The sequence below is a fragment of the Triturus cristatus genome, chromosome 3_2 (assembly GCF_964204655.1).
Source record: "Triturus cristatus chromosome 3_2, aTriCri1.1, whole genome shotgun sequence".
NCBI lineage: Eukaryota > Metazoa > Chordata > Amphibia > Caudata > Salamandridae > Triturus > Triturus cristatus.
Genome location: NC_140584.1, coordinates 421,180,710 through 421,204,638, shown reverse-complemented (window position 1 = coordinate 421,204,638; position 23,929 = coordinate 421,180,710). Strand labels below are relative to the sequence as shown.

At 44.0% G+C, this 23,929-nt stretch overlaps 1 protein-coding gene across 2 annotated transcripts in view; it reads right to left on the bottom strand.

The window, feature by feature from the left end:
- The window catches only part of DLGAP3 (DLG associated protein 3), a 1,216,386-nt gene that overhangs the window by 314,249 nt on the left and 878,208 nt on the right, over positions 1 to 23,929 (bottom strand). For both annotated transcript variants that reach the window (XM_085648009.1, XM_085648010.1), the window contains exon 5: positions 11,107 to 12,168. In XM_085648009.1, the coding sequence (XP_085504135.1) occupies positions 11,107 to 12,111 (1,005 nt within the window). In that variant the 5' untranslated portion in view covers positions 12,112 to 12,168. The remainder of the gene's footprint in view (positions 1 to 11,106; positions 12,169 to 23,929) is intronic.

Here is a 23,929-nt window from a genome sequence, read left to right as displayed (position 1 = left end):
TTTCGACACGCCATTTACCCTAGTATTTCGGGATTAGTGGCCCTCCCAGAATTCAGTCCTATGGAAGGCAAAGCGTTTATGGGCGATCTGCAGGACCATAAACTCTCAAAGACTATCAGTCACTGGTGACCAACAGCCCTAATACGCTAGATAAACTTAGAGAAGCTTGGGTGGCAGACCTTGACCCAATAGATCGAGGTAATTGGTTGGAGGCACTGGCCTCCCCTCAGGGAGAAGCAATAGCAATGCGGCTACGTCTCATCCAATTTAAATACCTTCAACAGGTTTATTATACCAGGCTCAGGCTGTGGAGGGCGGGGCTAGTGTCATCCCTAATAAGCCTGCGGTGTGGTCGGGAGGAGGGATCCCTAATGCATACAATCTGTACAGCACTCACGAGATTCTGGCGAGGGGTTCTGGCCTGTCTTGCAGAAGTGTTGGGGTGGAAGTTCCCCTCCTCTCCAAGATTAATAATTTTACATATCATGGAGGGTATAGGAGGTAATATATACAAGAGGCACCTGTTATTGCTGGGGCTGACTTTGGCTAAGAGGGCTATAGCAAGGCTGTGTAAGGCATCGGCCCCACCTTCTCTCACGGCATGGAAAATGGGCTGGACTTTTGTATGGGATTGGAGATCCCAACATTCAAGGCCAGGGGATGTCCGTAAAAGCACCCCAAGATCTGGAAAAGATGGGCAGACTATCGGGGCCTCTATCTGGATCCAGTACCTCCAGTGGACGCATATGTATCAAGGTTGTTATGCAGGCCTCTTGAGTGAAGGACCAATTACGTAGAGATGTAATTTCTTTGGTGGACTGGGTGATGTGGTGGCATCTTAAACGTAGTAGTGGAACACTGCAACGGGAGGGGGGTGTTCAAAATGTTTATGTTGTATTGTTTTGTAGAACCATGATTATGATCATGTATAAACTGCATGTCAATGACAATAATTTGTGATGTCTAATATGGCAGATGTTTCCTGGGGTAAGGAGCTCTACACTGTACTTGACCTTTGACATTATAACATTTGTTAAAAAAAAAAAGAGAAATACAATAATAGGGTGTTGGATTGTCACTGGGTTAAGGCATGATGAGACATGGAGTGAGCAATGGCCCTTGCTGCATTTTCACCGATGGGTGGAGAACCCTTCTGCAGCTCCCAAGATGTGGATCCTTCCTCCTCACCACTTGCACAAGGAGTACTACAATAATCCTCTTCAAAAGCATTGCCACACAGAGGCAAGATGGTTCACTGCATCACTACAAATTTAAGTGATTGAACAGTGAGTACATTTCCCTGATGTCAAGGGCACCATAACTAATCCAGAGCATTTTTAAACTGGCGTAATCTTGACTAGATCTTACTTATTGGGTATTGCATATTTCACTTCATTTTTATTTTTCTTACTCTCAATTTCTATCCAGAAGTGGCAAAATGGTTGAGTGCCACAGGTACTGCACTAGCAAACTTCCACAGGCACTGCACTAGTAAACTTCACTGATTGAGCGTAAAAACTGTATGGAAAATACACTGAGTTTGCATCTTGTGTGACTTTGTGCACGAGGACATGCCTGATGTGCAATGTTCATGCAATTTCCCTCTCAATCTTATTATGCTCAATTTGCATAATTTTGCCTAAAATCACTCTTTCTCTCCCACCCCAACTATAACATGACAGATTTAACCTGTTCTGTTTCTCCTGCCTCGCCAGTGTTTTTAAGTATATCATTGTAACCAGGCCCTCTGCTGTGTGGCAACACAAATCTGGCACAAATTAAGTTAACAGGCATTGGAGGCCATGAGAGGTGGAAGACCACGGTCTGTCTGATCCTTTACTATTTTGACTAGTTTCTGCAAACAGTTTTTCTCTGGGGTGCGCCATTTTTGTCACCAAATGTTTGTCACCAACAGATCACAAGCCTCTAACTTATTTATACTCATGCTTGTAATGTTTACAACAGATCAAGAGCGGGAATAGAAAGGTTATGCTGTGAATTACAAGCACATGTGCCGGAGTTGAAACGTGTCAAGATAAAAAAAGGTGTAGGACTTATTGCATCAGGAGGCTAAGGTGTAGAGGTGCAGCAAGTGGTTGAGGTGAAAGGGGGGATGTCTATTTGGGAAGGATTGGTGCAGTATGAGAAGTCATTGAAGATGGGCGGGAAAGAGTAGAGGAAGACAATTAGATTTTGAGGTAGGTCAAGTCGAATATGCTGACTAGCTGGCCTTTTTTTTAATGTTGAGGGACAACCTTTTTGTCATGTGTGGATGGTTATTTTTGCTGGGACGTACAAAACGTGTGCCCCCAAAAGGGATTGGATAAATTCTTCTTGTTCATGCTCACAAGAACATTCATGAATGCTGGCAAGCAAGAGGCTTTTGATGAAGTACCTTTGGTGGCCAGGTGTGGATTTACAGGTGACTAGATGAGTTACAGGTTGTATGGTATTAGGTGTGTAGATGCGAGGAAAATATGGACGATTTCTGTCGTAATGGCACCTATAAAGTAGCCAGATACTGTGTGGAAGTAGGCCACTTTTGATATTGCAGGCTTTTTTATAATTTGCCATCAAGGTACTGTACCTATGTATATGGTATTTCTATAGCGAAAAAGGCAGCGGAACATTGTAGATGATCAAAGGCAAGTTTAAAGTCGGCAAGCAATAGAGGAGGAAGCTGACTTGTCTACAGTTAATGCATTGTGATGGAGTGCTCTTGAAAGAAGTGAGTCTTCAACTCTTCCCTAAATTGGAGCAGCTTTAGGGCAGTCCGAATGGATACAGCGATGCTGCTTCAGACCCTGGGTGCATACACGGAAAAGGCCTGTTGTCTTGTTTCTTCCTTTTAATACTTCTTAGTCTGCAGTTAGATAGTATCTTGGCTGCAGATGTGCTGAGAACCACCAGAGATGGTGAGCTCATCTGCATGATAAGCAGGGCTGCTGGTTGCTATGGCGTTGTAAATGATGCAGCTAGTTATGAAGATGGTGTGGGCTGGCACGGTGAGCCAATGGATTTCCATCAGGGAGGGTCTGATGGGAAGGGTCTTCTTTAGTTTTGATTAGTCATTACAAAAAGGTACTGATGATGGTAGGAACAGTGTCTACCATGTTCGTGATTGAGTTTTACAGAAAACAATCCATAAGAAGGTCGTGCAGAAATATTTATTTCTGACAGGAGTGGACAGTTGGTGTTGAGGGGAGGAGTATAGGTCTCCTAAGGCCAAGGGCTTTTGATCCTTCATTTGTTGGCCAATCGGAGAGATCTTGTAGGATGCACTGGCTGAACTTCTGACATAAATTTGGCTGGGCTAGTCCTGTCAGGTACCCACAGGTGAGGAGAAATCCTCTTCATCTGGCCCATGGCTCAGATAGAGAGACCAATTCTGACAAAGAGGTTCTTTTATCAGTGAAGATTTCTTGCGACTTTGGGCAACCGAGCAAGTGTTTGTGATGGCCTGAGAGTTGAGTGTTGAGTCAGGTGTCTTTCATCTTGTTTGAGTTGGCAGTCACTAACACTTGCTGGTCGGTGTTCGTTCACATGAAGGTCTTCCAGATTTGCCCATGTGGATAAAGCCTGTTTAATAACCCCGCTGACGAGAGATGCTTTCACAAGGCCTGTGTTAGACCAAGACAATGTGTGGCCGAAGGTGAACACGATCCAAATCGAGCCAGTTCTCATTTCCAAGGCATATAACGATATCACAACCTGAATGGGGTTACATCGCATCTGCAGTGGCGTAGCTAGAGCTTTTGCTGCCTGGGGCGATCCCTGTTTTTGCCGACCATTGACCCAGTGATGGCCGAAGCATGTAAGAGCGGGGGGGTGGCGACAGACGATGATGAGAGTGGGTGGTGGTTGGGGAAGGGTTGCTGGGGACAGACAATGATGAGCAGGGGGGGGTTGACAGACGAGGAGGAATACTTTTTTTAAAAAAAAGGAAAACCTACCTTGCGCTCACTGCTGCCCCCAAAAACAGTGCCGCCCCCCCTCCCCAGCTACGCCACTGCGTGTCTGTCCATTGTTCGTGAGCATGCGCCATTGCAACTGCACAAAGCCACTTTCTACAGAGCCCGTTGGCTCCTGCCAGTGCAGATCTGGGAGCCACAGCTCGATACTTTGAAGGATATCTGCCCGAGAAAATGAAAGGCCGAGATTAAAGACATCTCTCTTAAAGCGGCTCTTTAAAGCCGAAGCAGCCACCAGGAGGAGGGGCGGTGAGGGCTTTATTTTATTTTGATGACTTCTTTTGTTCTCACGTCAGGACAGCCGTCTTTTCTCAAGGTCAGGGGAGCTGTGCGCCATAGTAATAGATTTCTGGCCCTGCCTGCAGTGATGCGCAAAACCTGCTTGGCATTAATAAGATGTTTCTGTTGCACACAGACACACGGGCAGTTAGAGACATACACACGCATCACATCTCTCATAGACACATCAACAAGTAAAAGGCACGCATCTGCACACAAGTATAGCACGCAATCAGCAGCCAATGTACATAAGGCAGTCAGGCACACATATGTGTACACATAATCCAAAAAACATACAAAGAAACACATGCGCACACACACATACATACACACACAAAGTCGCTAAAAGAGATATACACAAACACTTGACAACACATACACACTGAGGCAGTCAGATACACACGTACACAGTAAAACTCATACAGCAAGACAATTGGAGTCATATACTTACCAATTCAGAGACAAACGTGCACATTAAGTAAAACACACACAAGAAAGTACAGACAATAAGAGACACATTCACAAGTCACTTGCAAACACTGGAAAACATAACTCACCAAAAGGGACATGCCAAACCAACACATGCATGAAGTAAGCGATACAGATAAGCACAGGGAACATACCCCCCAAAAATGACAAAGAAAGACATATACGTACATCAAAATAAATAAATGTGCACATATATATATCAAGTCACACTAAAGGAGTCACACACACTCCAGGCTACATAGACACACAACTCACTCAGGTAAAAACACACAAAAAACATGTCAAGTCACTCACACACATACCAACTCATGCATGAACAAAAAGACACTCATCAGGTCACAGGAACACACGTCAGATCAATCAGAGCCACAACATCAAATCACTCAGCAACATATACTTCAAGTCACAGAAAAGTAGACAACGAATCAGCTAGAAGGACTCATACCAGACCTACCAGATATAGTCCTCACACACATACACAAGTACACTGCATCCCAAAACCTCAAAGACTTAAATCAGTTCTCCTAAACAGAAACACACACAAAGTCTCCCAAAACCAAACATTCACTCTCTCCATCCTAGTTCCACCAGACCTCTATAGTTTTACACAGTTGGCCACCTGACTCCTGCACACAGAGGTTAAACATGGAATTTCTAGCATGTTTAATGGTCACCTTGGACTAAGATTAATTTATTTCCCATTTCAAACAGCCCAAGACCACTCCACCTTTCTTTTCTCCATCCTATACCATCAGGTTGCTTGAAAACTTGGACTTTGTTTAGTAAGTATACTCAAACTTTCATCTAATCCCCAGGGCTGATACTTCAGCCCATTTCCGACATCCACTAAAGTTCTCATCTATACTGAGATGCTCACTAAACTGTAATGGCCTCCTTGTCCAACACGTAAACTTACCAGCACCTCAACAAAGTCCTCAAGTTCTCCAAGTGCAGAAGCACCAACAATCTCTAGCTACTGAGACTGACTTCATAACACTTGATCTTCCTAAAAAGGTCGTAACTCTAGTATTACAACACATCATTAGTCATACTCACTTCCACCTAGACCAGAGAGCCATCTTCTGCATCCCATGTTGCCATCAGATATGAAAACCCCTCTAATAACAAGTCATCCAGACCGCATCCCTATCCTAACCACAGAGTCTGGGTCTTTCTCGCGCCTGATTCGCCTCCTCTGGAACACCCTGACTTTGGTTATCAAATCCAATAACTCTCCCAGCAACTCAAAAAGAGCCAATTGACATCAGTTGAATTAAACGGGAAACAACCTTTACAGCGCAGTCATTCCATTGCACTACCATTGTATAGCAGTCATTACATCGCAACATCCTTTACATCTCATGTCATTACAATGCAGCCATTACATCGAATGTCACTACAACGCATGTCATTACAACGCATGTCACTACAACGCAGGCATTACATCGTAAGTCATTACAATGCATACCATTACAACGCATAGTACCCTTACACTATCCAACACTTACCCTACTGTTGCACTCACTGGAGTTAGAATAGTAAATATTACCCCTATACTATCCAACACTTACCTTAAATGCGATGTAATGGTGTGCATTGTAATGGTATGCGTGGTAAAGGTATAATGTGATGTAATGGAATGCGTTGTAAAGGATGTTGAGATATTGAAACTGCGTTGTAAAGGCATGCGTTGTAAATGTATGCATTGTAACGTCATACATTTGAATTAAAATGGACAAGATCCTAAGTTCTCAGAAGACAAAGGCTTGTTTTGCTCCTTATTGTCTCTGTGTGATCCTGTAACCCACCACTGGCTGACGTAACCCCTGCTGTGTTGGTGTGATGAACAGTGTCTTATCATCTTTGAACAAATGCTCTAACTGCAGCCCTTTTGATCACAAAAATCAACACAATTGATAAATACACGTGCAAATGGTCAAACTTTGTCACAGCAACACAAAACAGATAAACAAGCCATGCTTAAAACGTCCATACACCAATTCTCTAACACAAAAAAAAAAAACTTTCAAAAATAAAAATAAACATCAAGCCACATGAAGTCAGACAAATTCCAATAAATAAAACCTGCAAACGGACCCACCAACTTCCAGAACCTCTCAGCCGGGTCACTAAGCAGAACGTCACTCCCTTTCTGTCTCGGAAACAGAGAGAAATATACCCAGAAAGCAAGTCTTTCGATTCCTCTCTACTTCACGTGCACACATACAGACACAGGCACACACACGTGGACTACACGTACCAAGTCATAGAAACAGACACACACCAAGTTATAGTAATAGAAATAAGACGGGATACCGCAAGTGAAACACAAACAATTGTACAAAGTAAGTCATAGAAACACACTTGTGCACGAAGAACCCAAAACACACATCTAAAGTTACAGAAACCATGAACCTCATCAAGATACTCAAGCAAAATGCAGAATAATCACTGAAACACCCCCCTGCACATACCATGACATTGTAAAACAGGCACACGCCATGTACAGAAAGAGAAATGCACAAAAAACTGAAATTAAAATCCAAAGCGAGTCCAGAAACCCAAGCAAACACGAAACAAAGGTGCACATAACAAAGTCAGTGACATAGCTAGGTGTAATTGTAACTTTGTTATAGGACACATACCTCAAATTAAAAAAAAACAAGTACAAACAGCTAATCACACACAACAAAACACAGTAATCACATACATCGGTACACACCCATGCACATGCAAAGTAACAGAAACACACACACCTGAGTAAAATAAAAGAGAAATGCACACCATATCGTACAAACAGAAACATATAGGCACCAAGTTAGACATATAGGAGCATGCACAAAAAACGGCAAACAAAAAAGCAACATCTCTAAAAGGACATTAAATCACAAGCAACGCAGACGCCACCACGTTCATAGAGTTACACAAATATAAGTACATACACCAAAGTCACACATCTAGAAAGAAACACGGTCGCAACAAATCACAGAAACAGAAGTGAATACATCCACTCCAGAAGCCACTGAACCATTGCTTAAACGGCCTAGATTGTCTCAAACGTGAGTTCCAAATTCCCGGTGCCAGAGAGACTCTACCAACAAGACACAAAGCGGAATCAGAAGTAACTTGTTCTCCCACTCAGAAGGCAAGTGGCACAGCAGTTCAAGCTGGACAGTTCCTTTTTGGGTGGACAAGCACTGGTGGGCATATGGTCGGTCACTGTCTGCAATAGCAGCGCGCGGTACAAAAAACAATGGAAAGGAATGTGCGCAGAATACTTACCAGTGGTTCGGACGGGTTTCATGAATTCCATCTATCCCTCTGTGGTGTAACATAAGGTGCCAAATCCCTTGGGATACTATTTCAGCTGCGCAGAGCTCTTCACAACAGATTAAAGCCCAGTACAAAGGCATATTTTTTTTCATTATTTGGGGAAAATTGTTTTTCCATTTGAGAAAGCCTTTCCCATACCCTCCTATTGCCAAATGTGGCGATATGTTTCCCTTCCTCTCCCGAAGCAGGGTTACTCCAGCACTTGGCTAGAGTAAATGTCCACCCATTTCTTGGTTGGAAAGGGGATCGAAGTTTGTCAATACCCACATACGTATATGCTTGAGGGTGTGCACAAACCTTCAAGGCAAACCGCACCTTGGAGCACCCACTTTCGATCCCTTGAATGGAATTTACTACTGTGGTTTCCTCTGAACTCATGGCGGAGAAAGAATCATTACTTGTGAAATCCTAGCAGATGAAAGTATGTAAATTCGGTTGCCCACATGACTTTTGTGAATATGGCCTTTTGTGTCCAGGTTTTATTTTTGACCTCATTCAGAGGGGATGTTCCCAACCTGTTGACACAGGACTGTTCTATTTGATGAGAAGAAGAAGGATTTACACATGATTGGTTCCTGTGATGACACAGATGATGGATGGGCCCAGATTAATTAATTGTATTTGTTGACTATTGCTGTGTGTCGCAGTAACTAGAAAGCCGTCAAACACATGCCATGTGAATGTAGCATCACAAAAAATAAACACATAGATACATGAATATGATATGCCCAGGGAAGATAATGACGACAAAATACCTTTATGATCTACCACAGCAAACAGTGGAGAGCCATGCCACCAACCAAGGCTCAGACTAATGGGCCACAATGGCCATGCAGCCTCAAAGCACTATGCAGGTGGTTGGGTCATGTTGACTATATGGCCACACCATCAATATGCATAAAGAAAACTAGACCGTTGGTCTATACCATCATCCAGTAAACATCTAGAGCGGCATCTTAGATTGATATGGTCCTACTGCGTGTAAACCTAAAATGGACCCCAAGGACCAAAGGGATCCACCATCAGTCAGTCAACATGCATCAGTCTGGGCGATTAGTCAGTCAATGTGTTATGAGTGTCATAGAGCCCTGGAATTTGCCCTGTTGATGGAGAGTGATCAGTAGCATGCAAGATCCTTTCCATTAGTCAGTTGCTAGGGAAAGTTGTCACGAGAGCACAGATCATTGTCACAATAGCTAGTGCACAGAGAGAATGGTAAATAGTATAATATGGCCATTCCTTTAGCCAACAAACTATAGAGTGGAAAAATAGATCATAGATTTCTGCAATTAAGGATTATACTGGGAGAGTGTTCATTATTACGAAATAGCTTTGCCATTACCTAGTAGACTAGGAGCATCTTGACAAGGGCCATAGAGTTTGCCTCAAAACAGTGCAGATGTAGGGTGGTCAAAAGGACAATAGAGAGTACTCTGGGAGATTAAGGAAAGAGACCAAAGAGCTGAGCCATCAGCCATGAGCAAGTTTCACCAGGCATCCAGCCGTGAAGATGTGACTCAGACCCGGCACTAAGGAAGTGGTAATAAGGATCCTATAGAGTGCACAAACCACGAGGAGCACAAAGTCCTCTGACTTTAAAAGCAGCACAGCTAGAAGGTGCATGTGAATAATGACTTCATCCATCAAAAAAGCAAGGTATTGTAGAGATGGCAATAAGTGGGCATCACCATTAGTCCAATGAAATCAAGAGGAGCCATATACGCCATAGGGTCTTCCCACGGGCTATGCTACAGCTAAATAGCCAAAGAGACACACAGAGCCATCTGAAGGGACATAGTACATTGGCAGGTTCTGGGAAGATCACCAAACTCTGCCAGTAGGTAGTGTGTGGTAAGACAAAGTCTATTGCAGGTACTAGAGATCATATGAAGAGGACAGGCAGAGGCAGCCCGTGAATGACACCAAACCTTACTATTAGAACGATGGTGCTATATTATTTTGTGTTATGCCATGTTTTGTACATATAAACAGATTACAAGGTTTCTGATGTGCTTACAGTATCCTACCTCAGACTCTTTGTGATACACTCATGTAAAGTACTATTTTCTATGGCACATGCTTTCTACAGTGCAACCGTGCAAATGCACGGAAGCGTATAAGGAGAGGGTCACTGCTACTTTTCAGGGCCACATTTAAGAACTGAAATGAGCAGAGGTGAGCATCTTTACATAAAATTATTCTAACAATTGTAAAAGCTGCAGGCAAATGATGCAAAATTCGAAGCCACTACTCCATGTGTATATGGATTGTTCAGCATTAATGCTCCTTCCTACATGCAACCCACTCTGTTGTGCGTTAATCCATTTCTAAACAGAGATGTCAGTCTCGAGGCCAGGTGATTAAGCTGCCAATGTGGGGGCAACGACTCTCTTTGGCCCCATGGTTGAAGCCATCCTTTCTCATAGGAACTAGAAAGGAATCTTCTGCATGGGGTAGGGATAAGATGTCCTCCCACACCGTATGCTGCACTTCTTGTCTCAGCCAACTAAGTTCCACAGTCTATACATACAGATAATTCAATTCAAATCCCCTCACTCCCCAAAGAAGATTGCCAGAATATGTGCAAAAATGCCCCATCACAACTTTACTGTGGAAAATTGGAGTGACTTTTACATATCTATGCATGTGCTCCTATCAGATATGAACCCACCCTCAGTTTTAGGCTGATCAGAGAATCCTTAACCTAAACCAAGATTTGTGAAACTTAAAAGCGGCCAACCATGCCCTGTACTGGCCTTGAAAAATGATTGAAAAACACATCCAATTTTGAAGATATTGAGCATTAGAGCTCAAGTCTACAAATTGGTCATAGCAAAGAAATCCAGCTACACAATGCACAGTCACCACCGAACTTTAGCACACATCCTGCTCTGCAAAATCTTTAAAATACTCAGACAACTTAGACATCTCTGATAATTGAATAGCTTCTCGTGTGACACTGTTTGCCGTGGTCTATTTTGACATCCATTATATGTTGAGTGTATGAGGAGAGTGGACTTGCGTTGGCTCTTACCTGTAGGTAATGGTATCCCCGGTCTTTGGCCTTGGCCTCCTGGAGCATCATCGCCTTGTCTTGGTTTACTCCTGAATTGGGATAGGCCTCCCGTGCTTGACTGACGGTCATGGTGTGCCATGCGCTCCGCTTGAGGGTCTGCCCATCCAGGGACATGGACATACCAGCACAAGCCAGGCACTTCCCCTCAGCCCCGCTCTTTAAACTCTTCAAGGTTAAGTCTCTGAAGGCACTTTCAGGGGTGTCCACGCAATACTGGGTGCCCTGATCCACCGCGTGCCGACCTGAGACCATGAAGCTGCTGTCACTGTCCAGGTTGTCGTCGGAGCTCCACCAGCCTGTTATCTTGGTTCGGTGCCTGGAGTCCATTTTACGATCTTTGCTTTTGCTCCTCTTGCTGTGTCGGGACTGGTGGTGGTGGTGGTAGTCTGCTCCCCGAGGGTCCATCTTGGTGCCATTGTATTCTCTTTTGGAAGGGGCCTCCAGAGAGTGTGACTTGGCAAAGAGCTTTTGGACAGAGTGCACCAAGTGGCGGATTCGGCTTGGGCTCTCGCTTCGTTGCTCCGAGGTGCTGGTCCTCTGATACTGGAGGGTGTGGAACCCATCATGGTGGAGAGGGAGCTGCTTCTCAAACTGATCCAAGAGGTTGGGTGGCAGGCGGTTGATCTTACTGGAGGTGTGCGCCACCGCGGCCATACATTCATCGCAGGAGTCGTACTGCTGCTGGTTGTGGTGCATCCTGGGGAAAGTGCTACTACTGGCGGTCAATGGCTCTGGCATGCTCATCGGCCCGCCTGGGCACTCGATAGGGATAGCGGCACTCCGTGAAGAACAGTAGTGGTGGTCCAAGGAACAAGACTTGGAAGGGCTATGGGGATAGATCTGTCGAGGGTCCTGGCTGTGGTGTGCGTAATCCAGGAACTGGTCACAGTCTTCGGGAATGCAGCGACATGGGTGCCCTGTACAGTGCTGAGATTGGGTGCGCTCTCCATGATATCCTCTCATGATGTCAGCACGGCAAAAGTGACCGCTTCATGGCTCCAGCCAGTGGCCCTGGACGACCTAGAGAGGAAACAAGATAAGTGGGAAACAGTTCAATACTTTATTAAACATACTATAGGATTTGCATCATATGTTTAACATCACCTGGAATCCAATAACAGAGTGGTTTATAAGATAATCACAAACACAGCATATAAAATGGACTCCTCTCAAGACCTAACAACCAGCCAAAAGAGGGTGCAACACAATTATAGCAGAATTATTACAGTAAAACCTTTCTTGTGTGGGCAGGGGCAAGTACTGTAGACCCGGTGGGGCTTGCACATCATCATTGACTTGAATATTTAATATGGGTGCTGGAAATGTACTTAATATCCGTGTGTTATTTTATCTGAAGCCAAAAAGATCAATTGTTCTGATACATGCCCTACTTTAGGAAGCATTCTGCATCCTTCTAACACACTGTGTGCTTCTCCTGCCAATTACAGCGCACAAAGACGCCCTTATGGTGAAGCATTTCTTTTATGTAAGGCTAGTGAATACATGAAACAAGCTGATGATTGGAAGCAAATGATTTAAATAACCAGAGGCAGGAAAGAAGGTGCAATAGCACTTATTAACCAGACTGGATAGATAGATCACTTAGCATCTACAAATCAAAAGTAACACTGAAAGGGGATAGACTGAATAGGCCTGGTGGCAAATATCTCCAATAATATTCTGTTCCGATAATTGGATTTGTGTTTATTGAATGCATTGTCTAGTCCACAGATTGGTCCTTAGGGGAAGCGAGTGCTGTACATAGCAGCGGGGTTGGGTGATAAACTGGTAGAGTAAAAGAGTGCATGCTGGGATGGGCACCTCAAGGGATAGTGGAGAGAGAAGGAAGCAAAACCAAAGGGGATGATGGACGGAGCGTTTGAAGCAATGCAAACACTCACCCCCAGTCAACAGATCTGGGTTTAATTCATCATCATTCTTTAGCTCACTCCGCCACCCCAGTTCAGACATGGCCATGTCAAATCAGTCTGACCCTGTGCCTCATGGGAACAGTCCAGCCCGAACTGCCCAGAGAAGGAGCCAGGAGGGGTTCAATCCAGGGGTAGTAGTAGACAGTAAAGAGATGGGCATGGAGACATTTAATGAAGGCGTGTGGGGAAGGGGCCAGATGTAGCTGTCGGGAGATGGAGGCGTGATCGCCTCCCTATGCCTACACTTGATTCAGCTGTCAGAGCAGGGGAGAGAGTGGAGAAGCCGAGGAACCCTTCATCACTTCATTCATGCCCCCTCAGACCAGCTGAGCCTTGAAGGTTATTGGGGATAACAGCGAAAAGGAGATTAACTATAATGCTGGGATCAAACAGCGCAGCTTTGCAAAGCTTTAAAAGTGCCACAAATGGTAGTCATGTAGCTTTATCTCATAGGTGTAAATTACTTGTCATGAAATATTTCTGTTTTACAAAGGCATCCTAACCACATCTCCTAACAAGCATTTGCAATGCAATAGGTCTCTCATTTACGAGAGTCTGAGCTATTGACATTGTAAATGACAATGCCTTTAATTTATCTGTTGTTTTTAAAACAGATAAATAGAGGGCATTGTCTTGTACAATGTCAATAGCTTAAACTCTCGCAATTGCAAGACCTAGTGCATTGCAAATGCGTTCATGCAATAAAACACATTTTTAAAGCGAAAGGGGAGAGAGCGTGACAGCAGGCAGGACAAAGCAATTTGAGAAAATGGTGCACAGAGACTTTAATTAAAGCCTGCTGCATAATAACACTCATAGAATATGCATTTGAACAAATAAGGACTTGTGTGATATGACCCTGGTCGATACAACTTCACCACATACCTGAACACAAAGGGTGGCGTACGTAGGTACACTCCCCATCATACATTTGTTTTCATTCATCTTAAACTGCTTTGATTAAATTGTGTCACCGCAAAAGTGTTGATGGCCAAATGTGCACAGCAGGACTGGTCCAGAGGAACACCTCCCAACTTCCCAACAGTGTGGTGCTTCTATAAAGGCAATACGTACGGCTAGACCATGGTCGATATTATGTCAATCTTGCATAATTATTATCATCTGGGGCACAGTGTAGACAGGTTGACCAGTCCATAACTAAATTGCCTCTTGGTATTCATGTATTACATATGAAAAGAAAATGGTGGATAATAAAGGCGTGGAGGAGATACAAAAGAAAAAAATAAATGAAATGCAACTGAAGGTAACATTTGTAATCATCCTCAAAGGTTAATATATGAGTAGCATTGATAGAATTTCAACATAATTCCCAAAATATATTCACGGCTCTCATCAGCATGTCTCCAGCTCTGTGAGCTATTTAACAACTCAGGGCCTGATTTGCATAGGTAAACTTAGACCTGAGATCTAAGTTTAGACCTAAAGTCTAACTTTAGACGTGAGGTTAGACTTTAGGTCCAATCTTAGACTTCAGGTCCAAACTTAGACTTCAGTTCTAAAGTTAGACTGTAGGTCGAATCTTAGACTTAAGGTCCAATCTTAGACTTCAGGTCTAACGTTAGACTTTAGGCCCAATCTTAGACTTAAGGTCTAAAGTTAGACTTTAGGTCCAATCTTAGACTTAAGGTCTAAAGTTAGACTTTAGGCCCAATCTTTGTGAATTGGGCCCTCAATGGATTAAATAGGATATATCTTCATAAGGCACGCATCCTCTGACTTCTGGGATAATTTCATTAATGTTTTGGTAGTAATTATCTAGGAAGAGAATGATAGATGGAAACACATATCCTAAACTCTACATTTAAAGGCATCAATATACATTGATTATTTATTTCAAAATCTCTCCTAGGCTGAAATGCAGGAACAAGAAGACGTCAAGCCTTCTCTTCCCTTGGTCCTAGAATATGGAACTCTCTACCTTCTATGATTCAGCAAGCTCACTCGATTCTACTCTTCAGGAAGAACCTGATGGTCCTCCTCTTCAAACAACACCTCTTTCAGCCAAGTTGAAGGGGGGGATTTTGATTTTGAAAGGCTTGGACGGGGAAGGACAGTATTTGCAACGAGAGGCTAAGTGATGAAACACTCTGTATTAGGACTTTGATTGTTTCACACAATGTTGAGTGTGTGACCTAAATCTCTATATTTGAATAACTAGGAGGTTTATGTGAGGAAAAGTAGGAATTAATAAACAACAAAAAATTGCCCTATATTTTTATGGCCATTGATCTGTTACATGTCTTTTATGTCTGTTCTGCTACCATAGTAGCTTCATAGCTCTCCTAATAACAAGGGCTACTATTATGAATTAACCAACTCAACAGTACCCTATTAGTGGAATTCACTCTTTCATCTGTTATGTGTGCACACTTTTCTGATATAAAGGGCTCAAACATATCGCACCATCAAACCTGACAACTGTACGTTTTGGGAAGTTGATTTTATATAGCTAACAAGCTGGTAGCACAGTAGTGTGAAGTTGGAAAGTCTCCTGGCTTGTACATTTGCAAATGTGTTTTTAACTTTACAAGCTTTACAATGTGTGATCCTCGAGAGGGAAAAAAAAGAGCACCATTGGCAGCCCTTACCTGTGGAAGGGAACCATTCCAGCCGCTCCAATGGGCAGTGCTTAGCAGCACCCCCCCTTTTAAGTGCAGGCCTTCTGGCGCCCCCACCCCAGCGGCCATGCAGCACCGTAAAGCCTATAAGACAGCTGTACCTGCCTGACCACAGACACCTCCGCACTCTTCGGCCCTTGGAGTTCAGCGCCAGCCTTCGATCACTGTCATGATCAGCCCTGGTAGCCACATGGCTCCATCGCCAACTAGACCTGAGCAGTCCTTGGCTACCCACAGAGCCTCTCACAGCCATCCAGGTCCGACTGGTCTCTATACTCCCCATAGAACCCACAACACAATGTTGGCTCACCCCTCCAGCACATACTTGTGGTGGAGGGGGTATCTGTCTAGCTGCTACAGATTCCCTGTTGAAAGATGTGTAGCCTCAGGGACATCCGGGAACACGAAATCATGCCTTGCAGTGGGCCAGCCACACAGAGTTACTTTACTTGTTGCAAGGTAAAACTAAGTGCAAAAACCTAGCCTGGTTTCACCAAAGGCGAAGTCCTGACCTCTCCTACAAAGGTTTTCCCTTTGACCAATGCTAGACTGATCCTCAAAGAGGTCCTTTGAACGTCATTTTTGGATTATATAAACATGCAAATTAAGAAAGAGTCTGGTCTGATGCACCTTGGTGCAGGCTTAACTCGGACAGCATCAAGATGCGCCCACCCCCGCAAAATGAGTGTTTTCTGGCAACGTATCAAACACATTCAATTAAAGGTCCTCTTGCTCTCTCTTCCAATGATTAAAGAAGGAAGAAATGTACATCGTCGAGCACCTGATGACTCAAACACAAGACATAGATATCAGCCGTAGATTGTGGTGACCCGTGACCAAACAGGCAATGTTACACTTCCATCCGTGACCTTACCATGAAATTATTAACACGTTCCTACAGGAGCTGTGTGCTCCGCTGATGAGACATGACTGAGTGCCTTTGCCTGGGTGGGGACAATGTGTGCAGACATGGTGTCTGGGACACAGGCTCTGGTTTATTTTAGTTCTATAGCAGCAAAATCAATTCCTGCAAAGACGAGCTCATCTGTACAAAATGATATGTCACTTAACACACATTTTTCTCTTAGCCCATCAAAAATACCTTCCTTATTCTCCATTTTCAACAAACTAGATTCTTCCATTCTGAGGGTGACCTTTATTATTGTGAAAATAGTGTAGGGAAGCCCAACCTAGGTCCAGAAATGCAGGATTCAGGCAGTAGCATCTGGCAGGGAATGAGGTTGGAGGGGGTGGGGGAGGGGTCACTTACTTTTTCTGCATCTTTCCTCCTCTTCTCCATCCCAGAACCAGGAAGCACCCAGGCTCCCCATAGCCAACCACAATGCTGTAATGCAGCATTGTGATTGGTCTGAGCGCACTGGACCGGTGCTCAGATGGGGACTGGGGGCCAGTGTATGTTTCTATGTTACGTTTCATCAAATGATGAGACAAAAACATCACCATATCTACTAAGTTATGGTGCTGTGCTTCTCTCCCCGGCTCAGGTGCACTTTATGCTGCCATGTACCAACGCACACACACCCTCACACTACAGTGCAAAGGTATGTGTGTTCTGTCAAGCATAGGTTTTGTACTGGAAGGGGACTCTGCCTGTACAATTACTTTAACCACCTTGTATGTGTGCTGTACAGTGCAGCACAAATGCAGAGTTCGAAAAATGTAGAGACTTTTAAAACTTGTTCCACTGTTATCCCTGCCTCAAGGAGGCATACGTTTGTGATGCAAATACCAGCCTATTAATTAATATATAGGGATTTGCATCAAAACACAGGGTTGGTTGCTTGCTTAGGAAAGCCCATGTACCACCCATGGAACAACCCCTTGACTCAAAATAGCACATTTTGGCACATAGACAAGTTTTCAACACAAATCATGATTTACATTGGAAAGTAAATACCACCACATCACTTTGCATTGGGTTTGTGTGACTTTAGTGTTAGTAAATCCTGCCTGTAGCATCTCAAAATCCCTCCCCTCGCTCCAGTATGAGCAGCAGCAGGAGAGATAACTTTACTTACAACACAGAACAGAAACATGATATAGAACAGCAGGTCAATGTTCCCTCACCCCTCCAGACCACATACAGCACAGGCAGCACCATGGCATTCACACACTACAACAGGCAAAGCATGGGCATGAGCTGGTCAATTTTCTTCATGCATACATCAAGTATAACCTCTGGCCTTAGCTGGGCATGTTCCCCTCACACATTGGCCAAGTAATACATAGGCATCACTGCATCCTTGAGACAGACACAAAAGCATGTTCTCTCAAAGAACAAGTACATCATAGTAAACAGCAGTAGACACCTTCCTACAGAGCACATAATCGATACACCATGGACAGAAACTAAACAGACTACCCTCACATGCCCACACATGTTTACACACAGAACATAAATAGTGTGGACAGGAGAAATGTAATCTTCGTCATCACGCAAAACATTACTGGTAATGGGTAGCACTGATGCAAACTTGACTGATGGACAGAAAGGGCACAACAGGAAAAGAAGAAGTGAAGCTTCCCCCACACCTGCAGAACTTTTTTAACACTAGCTGCAGTAGCGCAAGATCTCTCTCTGCACATGAGCAGCAAAATTGAAAACTCCCTTCACTTGCACGACAGACAGCAGCAGTGTATGCTTTCTCATACAAAAACCAGCAGTGGTGTCTACACTATGGCCGAGAAGCGTCGCCCCCCCTATAAGCAGTGGCAAAAATTGAAAACTAAAATGATTTAAATTTTTTCTTTCTCTCCCGGGCGAGTCTTGGGGGTGGGGCCATCATTGGGGTGGGGGGGGGGGGCAGTCACGGAGGGAGAGTGGTGGGCACTATGATCAGTGTGCATGACGATTTGGCCGGCAGTATCAGGCCGGCCAAAGCACCAAGCACACTGGAGCTTTCTTCAACCCCAGCTGCATTGCTGGGTTGGAGACAGCAGTCACAGGCTCCCAGTCTCCCAGGGAGCACAAATCCTTGGTGCTCAGGCCAATCCTGATGCTGACCTCATGAATGAGAGCAGCGTCACGATTGGCTGCTGGAGATTCTGGGAGTCTGTGCTGGTGAGGAGGAGAAGAGTGGCGATGCGGCAGGACGAAAAGGTAAGTTATTTATTTATTTATTTGCTGTAGTTGTTAGTCTCCCCCTTTTCTCCCCCCTTTCCTCAACACGGACACCAACCGCTACTGACAAAAACAGGAACAGCATCCACCATTTTTAAAAATGTTGTCCAGAAAAATTCAGCCCAGATCAGCAATGTCTACCCAAGCTAAATTACTTCGCTAATGATCAAAAAACACAAATCAAAATTGAAAATATCTGTACAACAATTTGTTTACGAAAGTATATCAGGGGGCCGGGATTACAAGCCTCCAAAGGAGGGAGTGTTGGCAGCCCCTGACACAGCCAACCCTTGCACTGTCCCATGCTGCTTACCGCAAGGGAGCAGCGTCTAGATTGGCTCAGGAGTTGCCGGGTTGGGATTGAAGAGCCGAGCTGGTGATCAGTAAACTGAACTCCCGTGCATGTCTGTGACCGTGACGGACCGGACGTTAAGTGTGCCTGCTCATTTTTGTTTAAAATAGTGCCTTGCATATATACAGTCATGCTCCAAGTGTGTAGAGTCATTGGGCTGAAAGGGAGCAGCTGCAGACTGTAGAGATGCCACTGCAGTGACATTTCATCTGGGGGGAATTCTCCTGTCAAGCAGCCGTTGAATGCTGAGACTTCGAAGGGTCGTCACAGCCTCATTAGACAGTGGGGGTGAGGGGCTTAGGAGTATAATTAAACCTCTCCTTCCCCCATTTCCCAAATATTCTTAATGGCCCCAAGCACAAAGAAACAAGTTCAGAAGGGAACAGGCTTACACCATTCCGCGCCTTAATCCAGTAAAACACCTCTTAGCATTGTGGAGAAAACAATACGACTGTGTTTGAAGATCACGCTCTAAAGCCCGGGTGGGTGCACTCAGGCTCACGAGGCAATAACGAGATACATATTTTGAGGTCCTTAAATATAAACAGGAATTGAAAGCAAGACAAAAGCTTTGTTGGCATACTCCAATGTCAGCCCAATCCAGTTCCAGCATTATTGGTACCTGCTCATTAGTCCTTCAGCGCAATAAAAATAAGACGACGAGCTGTATTGTTTTATTTTCACAGATGCTAACTACACCCTTATCTTAGGCTGGCCTTAGCTTGGAGTTCACTTTCACACTTGCCAACACACCTGTACTGTGGACAGTGGCTCATTGGGTGCGGTGTGTGTACGTACAAAGGGACGGGTTCCCTACTGAACCTTCTCGAGGATCATTTGGGGGTACTAATATAGATGTCTAGGTTTTCCAGCTCAATTGCTCTTGCCAAAAATAAGGATCCATTTTAGGCGCTAATGTTTCAATACCATGTGATGAAGTGGGAGCAAACAAGGCTTTGGAGGGGGAGGACACCAGTCTTAGTTGACTTTTGTCTCTTATGGTAATTGGTGGCTTCGTCCGCCATATTGGAGAGCGGGTATGAAGTCGCAGATATCCAGGGGTCTGCATAAACATGCTGCTAGCAAGGCAAGCCTCATGCTCCCCAGCGTTTAACAATAATTTACATACTTTGAATGAAAAATAATTTATGCCTACAAAAGTTATTATTGCTGGAGCACATTCAAATTCTAGTCGCATGGAAATTTGAAATAAAGTCATATTAAAATATGATGCTCAGATCAAAATTGTGGAGCCCAAGCAATTATTGCGGGCTTGTTTATTTGGCTCCATATAAATAAAGGGGCTTAATAAAACATAATTACATAGACTCTTTCGTATACTGTAGGATAATAATAGCAGCAATCTAAAGTGATATTAAATAATAATTAAAGCAAGACTGAATCACTTCCAGGGGATTAAGCCTTGTGACATGATACCTTATCTCAATTTAACATTTTGTCCTCTGATTAATGATTGATAGGCTTATGGAACTGGGGAAAGGAAGGGGAAGCAAAGGTGAGGGTTGTGTTGTGGGGGGAGGGGAGATGCAGGATTCGGGAAAGGATGATGACAAAGAGAGGTGAGGTTGGGAGTGGGACAGGCTCTAGTCTCCAACCTCACAGTGCTGGGTGCAGATTTTTCACTGACTGTTGACAAATGTTGAAGTTGAGGATCGGGCATTAATGCATACGCTTCGTATGTATGCCCATATGTCAGCCACCCCATGTGTAGGTCCTAGGAATTCACTCAAAGCTTTAGTTAAATGCACATTGCTCAAGTGTGTGTGGCCCCTTCATTAATGTGTAAACCCCAGACCAGCTGGCTTTTTCTTTTACCAATCATTGCTGTAAGGTGTCGAAGTTAAATTGGATCAAATGAAGAGACCAAGGACGCAACTCCCAGCATGCATAGATTTTAAAATGTTACTGAAAATTCAGAACTGGCTCACTGCTCTCTTAGTGACGTTGATTTACCTGGAAACCTTACCGTAGTACTTCATGATAAAGTGTTGATGTGGAATCTTACCATGTGGCAATGTTGAAGTGACAGCTGATGAGAGTAAAGGCAGTGCTCAAGCCTATCTTAGAAGCAGCTTTCAAGAGCCCACCCCTTTCCCAGGATTTCACAGATTCCATGTGGCACCAAGGAGTTAGCAGACATGTATGCCATGTCACAGCAGCTGTGAGTGTACAGTACAGCTACTAGCTAGCATGAGCTGCAGCACACACTGACACTCACTGTAACATGAGAGAATACATACATTGTTGTCTGCATCACATAAGTTATATCACTATAAAACCTTACAAATTATCATATTAAGATTTTTATGGTGAGGAGGTTGCTAAAAGGCCCATTTCTAGAATGGGAAAAAGCGCGGGCACTGAGCAGGCATTGGGCGAGGGTCTATTGATTGGGTCTGCCATGGTTGAAAGATGCAGTGGTGCTGGAAGAATCTTGAGAGTAGGGGTGCTGTCATCAATGTTTGTAGATTGACTGAAGTCATAGAGACTGTGAAAAATACAAGGGTAGCAGTGCACAAAGAGCAAGTATTGCAAATTTGCATCAGCCTATACCCATTCAGCATAAAAATGGTAAGAGTGTAGTAGTGCATTTGGGGCACACTGTCAAAAATATTTTGTTTGTTTCAATATTTTAAGTCTGCACTTTCACAATTTCTTCATACACCTTCATGCTTTCTCAAATTTGCTTGAAAATGCTCCATTTGCCCACTTCTTTTTCAAAGTTTTCCCGGGGGGAGAACCCCCTTGAAGGCTGTTAATATAATCAAGCTCGCTCGCTACGCTCACTCGCCACAGGACACTCCCCCAAACTTTTACACTGCACCACTTTCAGATGTCACCAGTTGCCACTGCCTGTAAGTGCATAAACAGAAAACACATTCCACAATGTCTTTACATTCAAAGAACACTAATGATGAACTACATCTTCCATCCATACATGTCAGAAGTCAGAGCACAACATTGACTCTGTAGACTGTTGCAACATCAGGGGACCTATGACGGCTGATTCCAAGGGCAATATTTTTCGGAATGGGATTTGCTTCTGGGAGGGATCTGCTATGCAGGTCTTCTTCTTGCCCTTGCCAGGTCAGGAGTGGCCTCTGTGGTTCTTCCCTTCAGAGGCATCACTTGCCCAAGGGTTACGCATTGAATTGTCTCTGATCCCACTATGGAGGACATGCATTCCCTTCCAGCTTCAACACACTTTCTCATTCCTCCCCTCACTGCAGACTGTCAGCGAGTCACCTTTGCTTAGATTGTAAATGAGGAAATTGCTTATTCTCCAGCATAGCTTAGCTAATTAACAGTCTTCGTTAGCAGCCTTGTTTGCATATTTAGCTGGTGCATCTGGGGGTAAACTGTCGGCAGGAACGTGCACTGAAACGCGAAAGCAAGCTCACGACAAATGGAACGGCGGTAGAACCAGGGAACTCTATCTTCTGGGGAAGCAGCAAATTTCAGAAAACATTAACTGCCTTTCTCTAGGCAGGATGGATGGTGCACTTTGCAGAATGTCATGCAGAACCTTGTAATTCAATGGTCTGCGCAAGGAAGCTGCTAATTGAGACAAAAAATGGATTTAACACTTCAGGAACTGGGTCTCTGTACAGCGGTCCAAGAGGGAGGGATGATTCCTGCGCAATGCTGCTAGAAGGAAGCCTGTGCATGGGAGTGAAGTGTGTGGGGACTTGAAGCAGGGATGGTTTCTCCATTAGGGCTCAGAGTCTACGCCCCTCTGAAATTCCTACACATTTACATAAAAACATATTAAATCGATTGATTTATTTAGAGATACAATGGTATATCTAAATAAATTAGTGTATATGAGTCTGGGCTGTCTGTTTCAGGCTGCCTGCCCCGCCTCACTCTGAAGCAGGAGAAGTAATCCAGTCAGATTTCTTAACTGTGATGCACGATGCAAGGCTTTCTGTTTTAAAGCCTTTCTTTGCAATTGTGGTCTAGGATTGTATGCACTCTGTAGGCCAGTGATGCAATAAGCGTCACAGTTTCGGGCACCAGAGACTTCATCCCTGTGTGATTTCAGATGTCCATCATTTATAGACGTAGATCCCACCCTTTCGTTATACGCAAGAGTGGATGCAAGCATGTATGATCCAGTGCCTTTTTTTGGTAATGGTAAATGTTTACAAGCTAATGTTGTGTTATGTATATTGTGCTGAGACCCTTCATCATGCTAACCTCCACCACTGTGATACCCCGTGCCCTCGCTGCACATCCTTTAGAAGTAGAGCTACGGTATTTGTTCCCCTGCAAAAGGGAGCCAAATAAAGCCCAAAGGGAGAAAAATGTGCTAACTGTGGAACCTGTGCTTACAGTGGCCAGTTCGCTGATGTATGACATTAAAACTGGCCATGTCTTCATGCCCCTAAGTTAACCCTGATGCTAAAAACAGGGATTGACTTGCAAACAACAAATGTTAAAAAAGCCAAGGGAATGCATTTCAGCAATTTAGTCTCTTATTTCACATGATTTACTTTATCTTGCATTCCCTAAGAGTTCGCTATTTTATAATGTTGTTATTAATCTGTATTTTGCTCTGTGCATACTTTGAGACTTCAGCCATGTTAGATGTTAATGAGGGGCTTTGATTTAGCAAATAAGGCGCTAAGGCTGAAGCCAAACAAAGTGCCTGTCAGTGGGTTGGCCTCTCTACAGAGCACACAGAAAAATAACA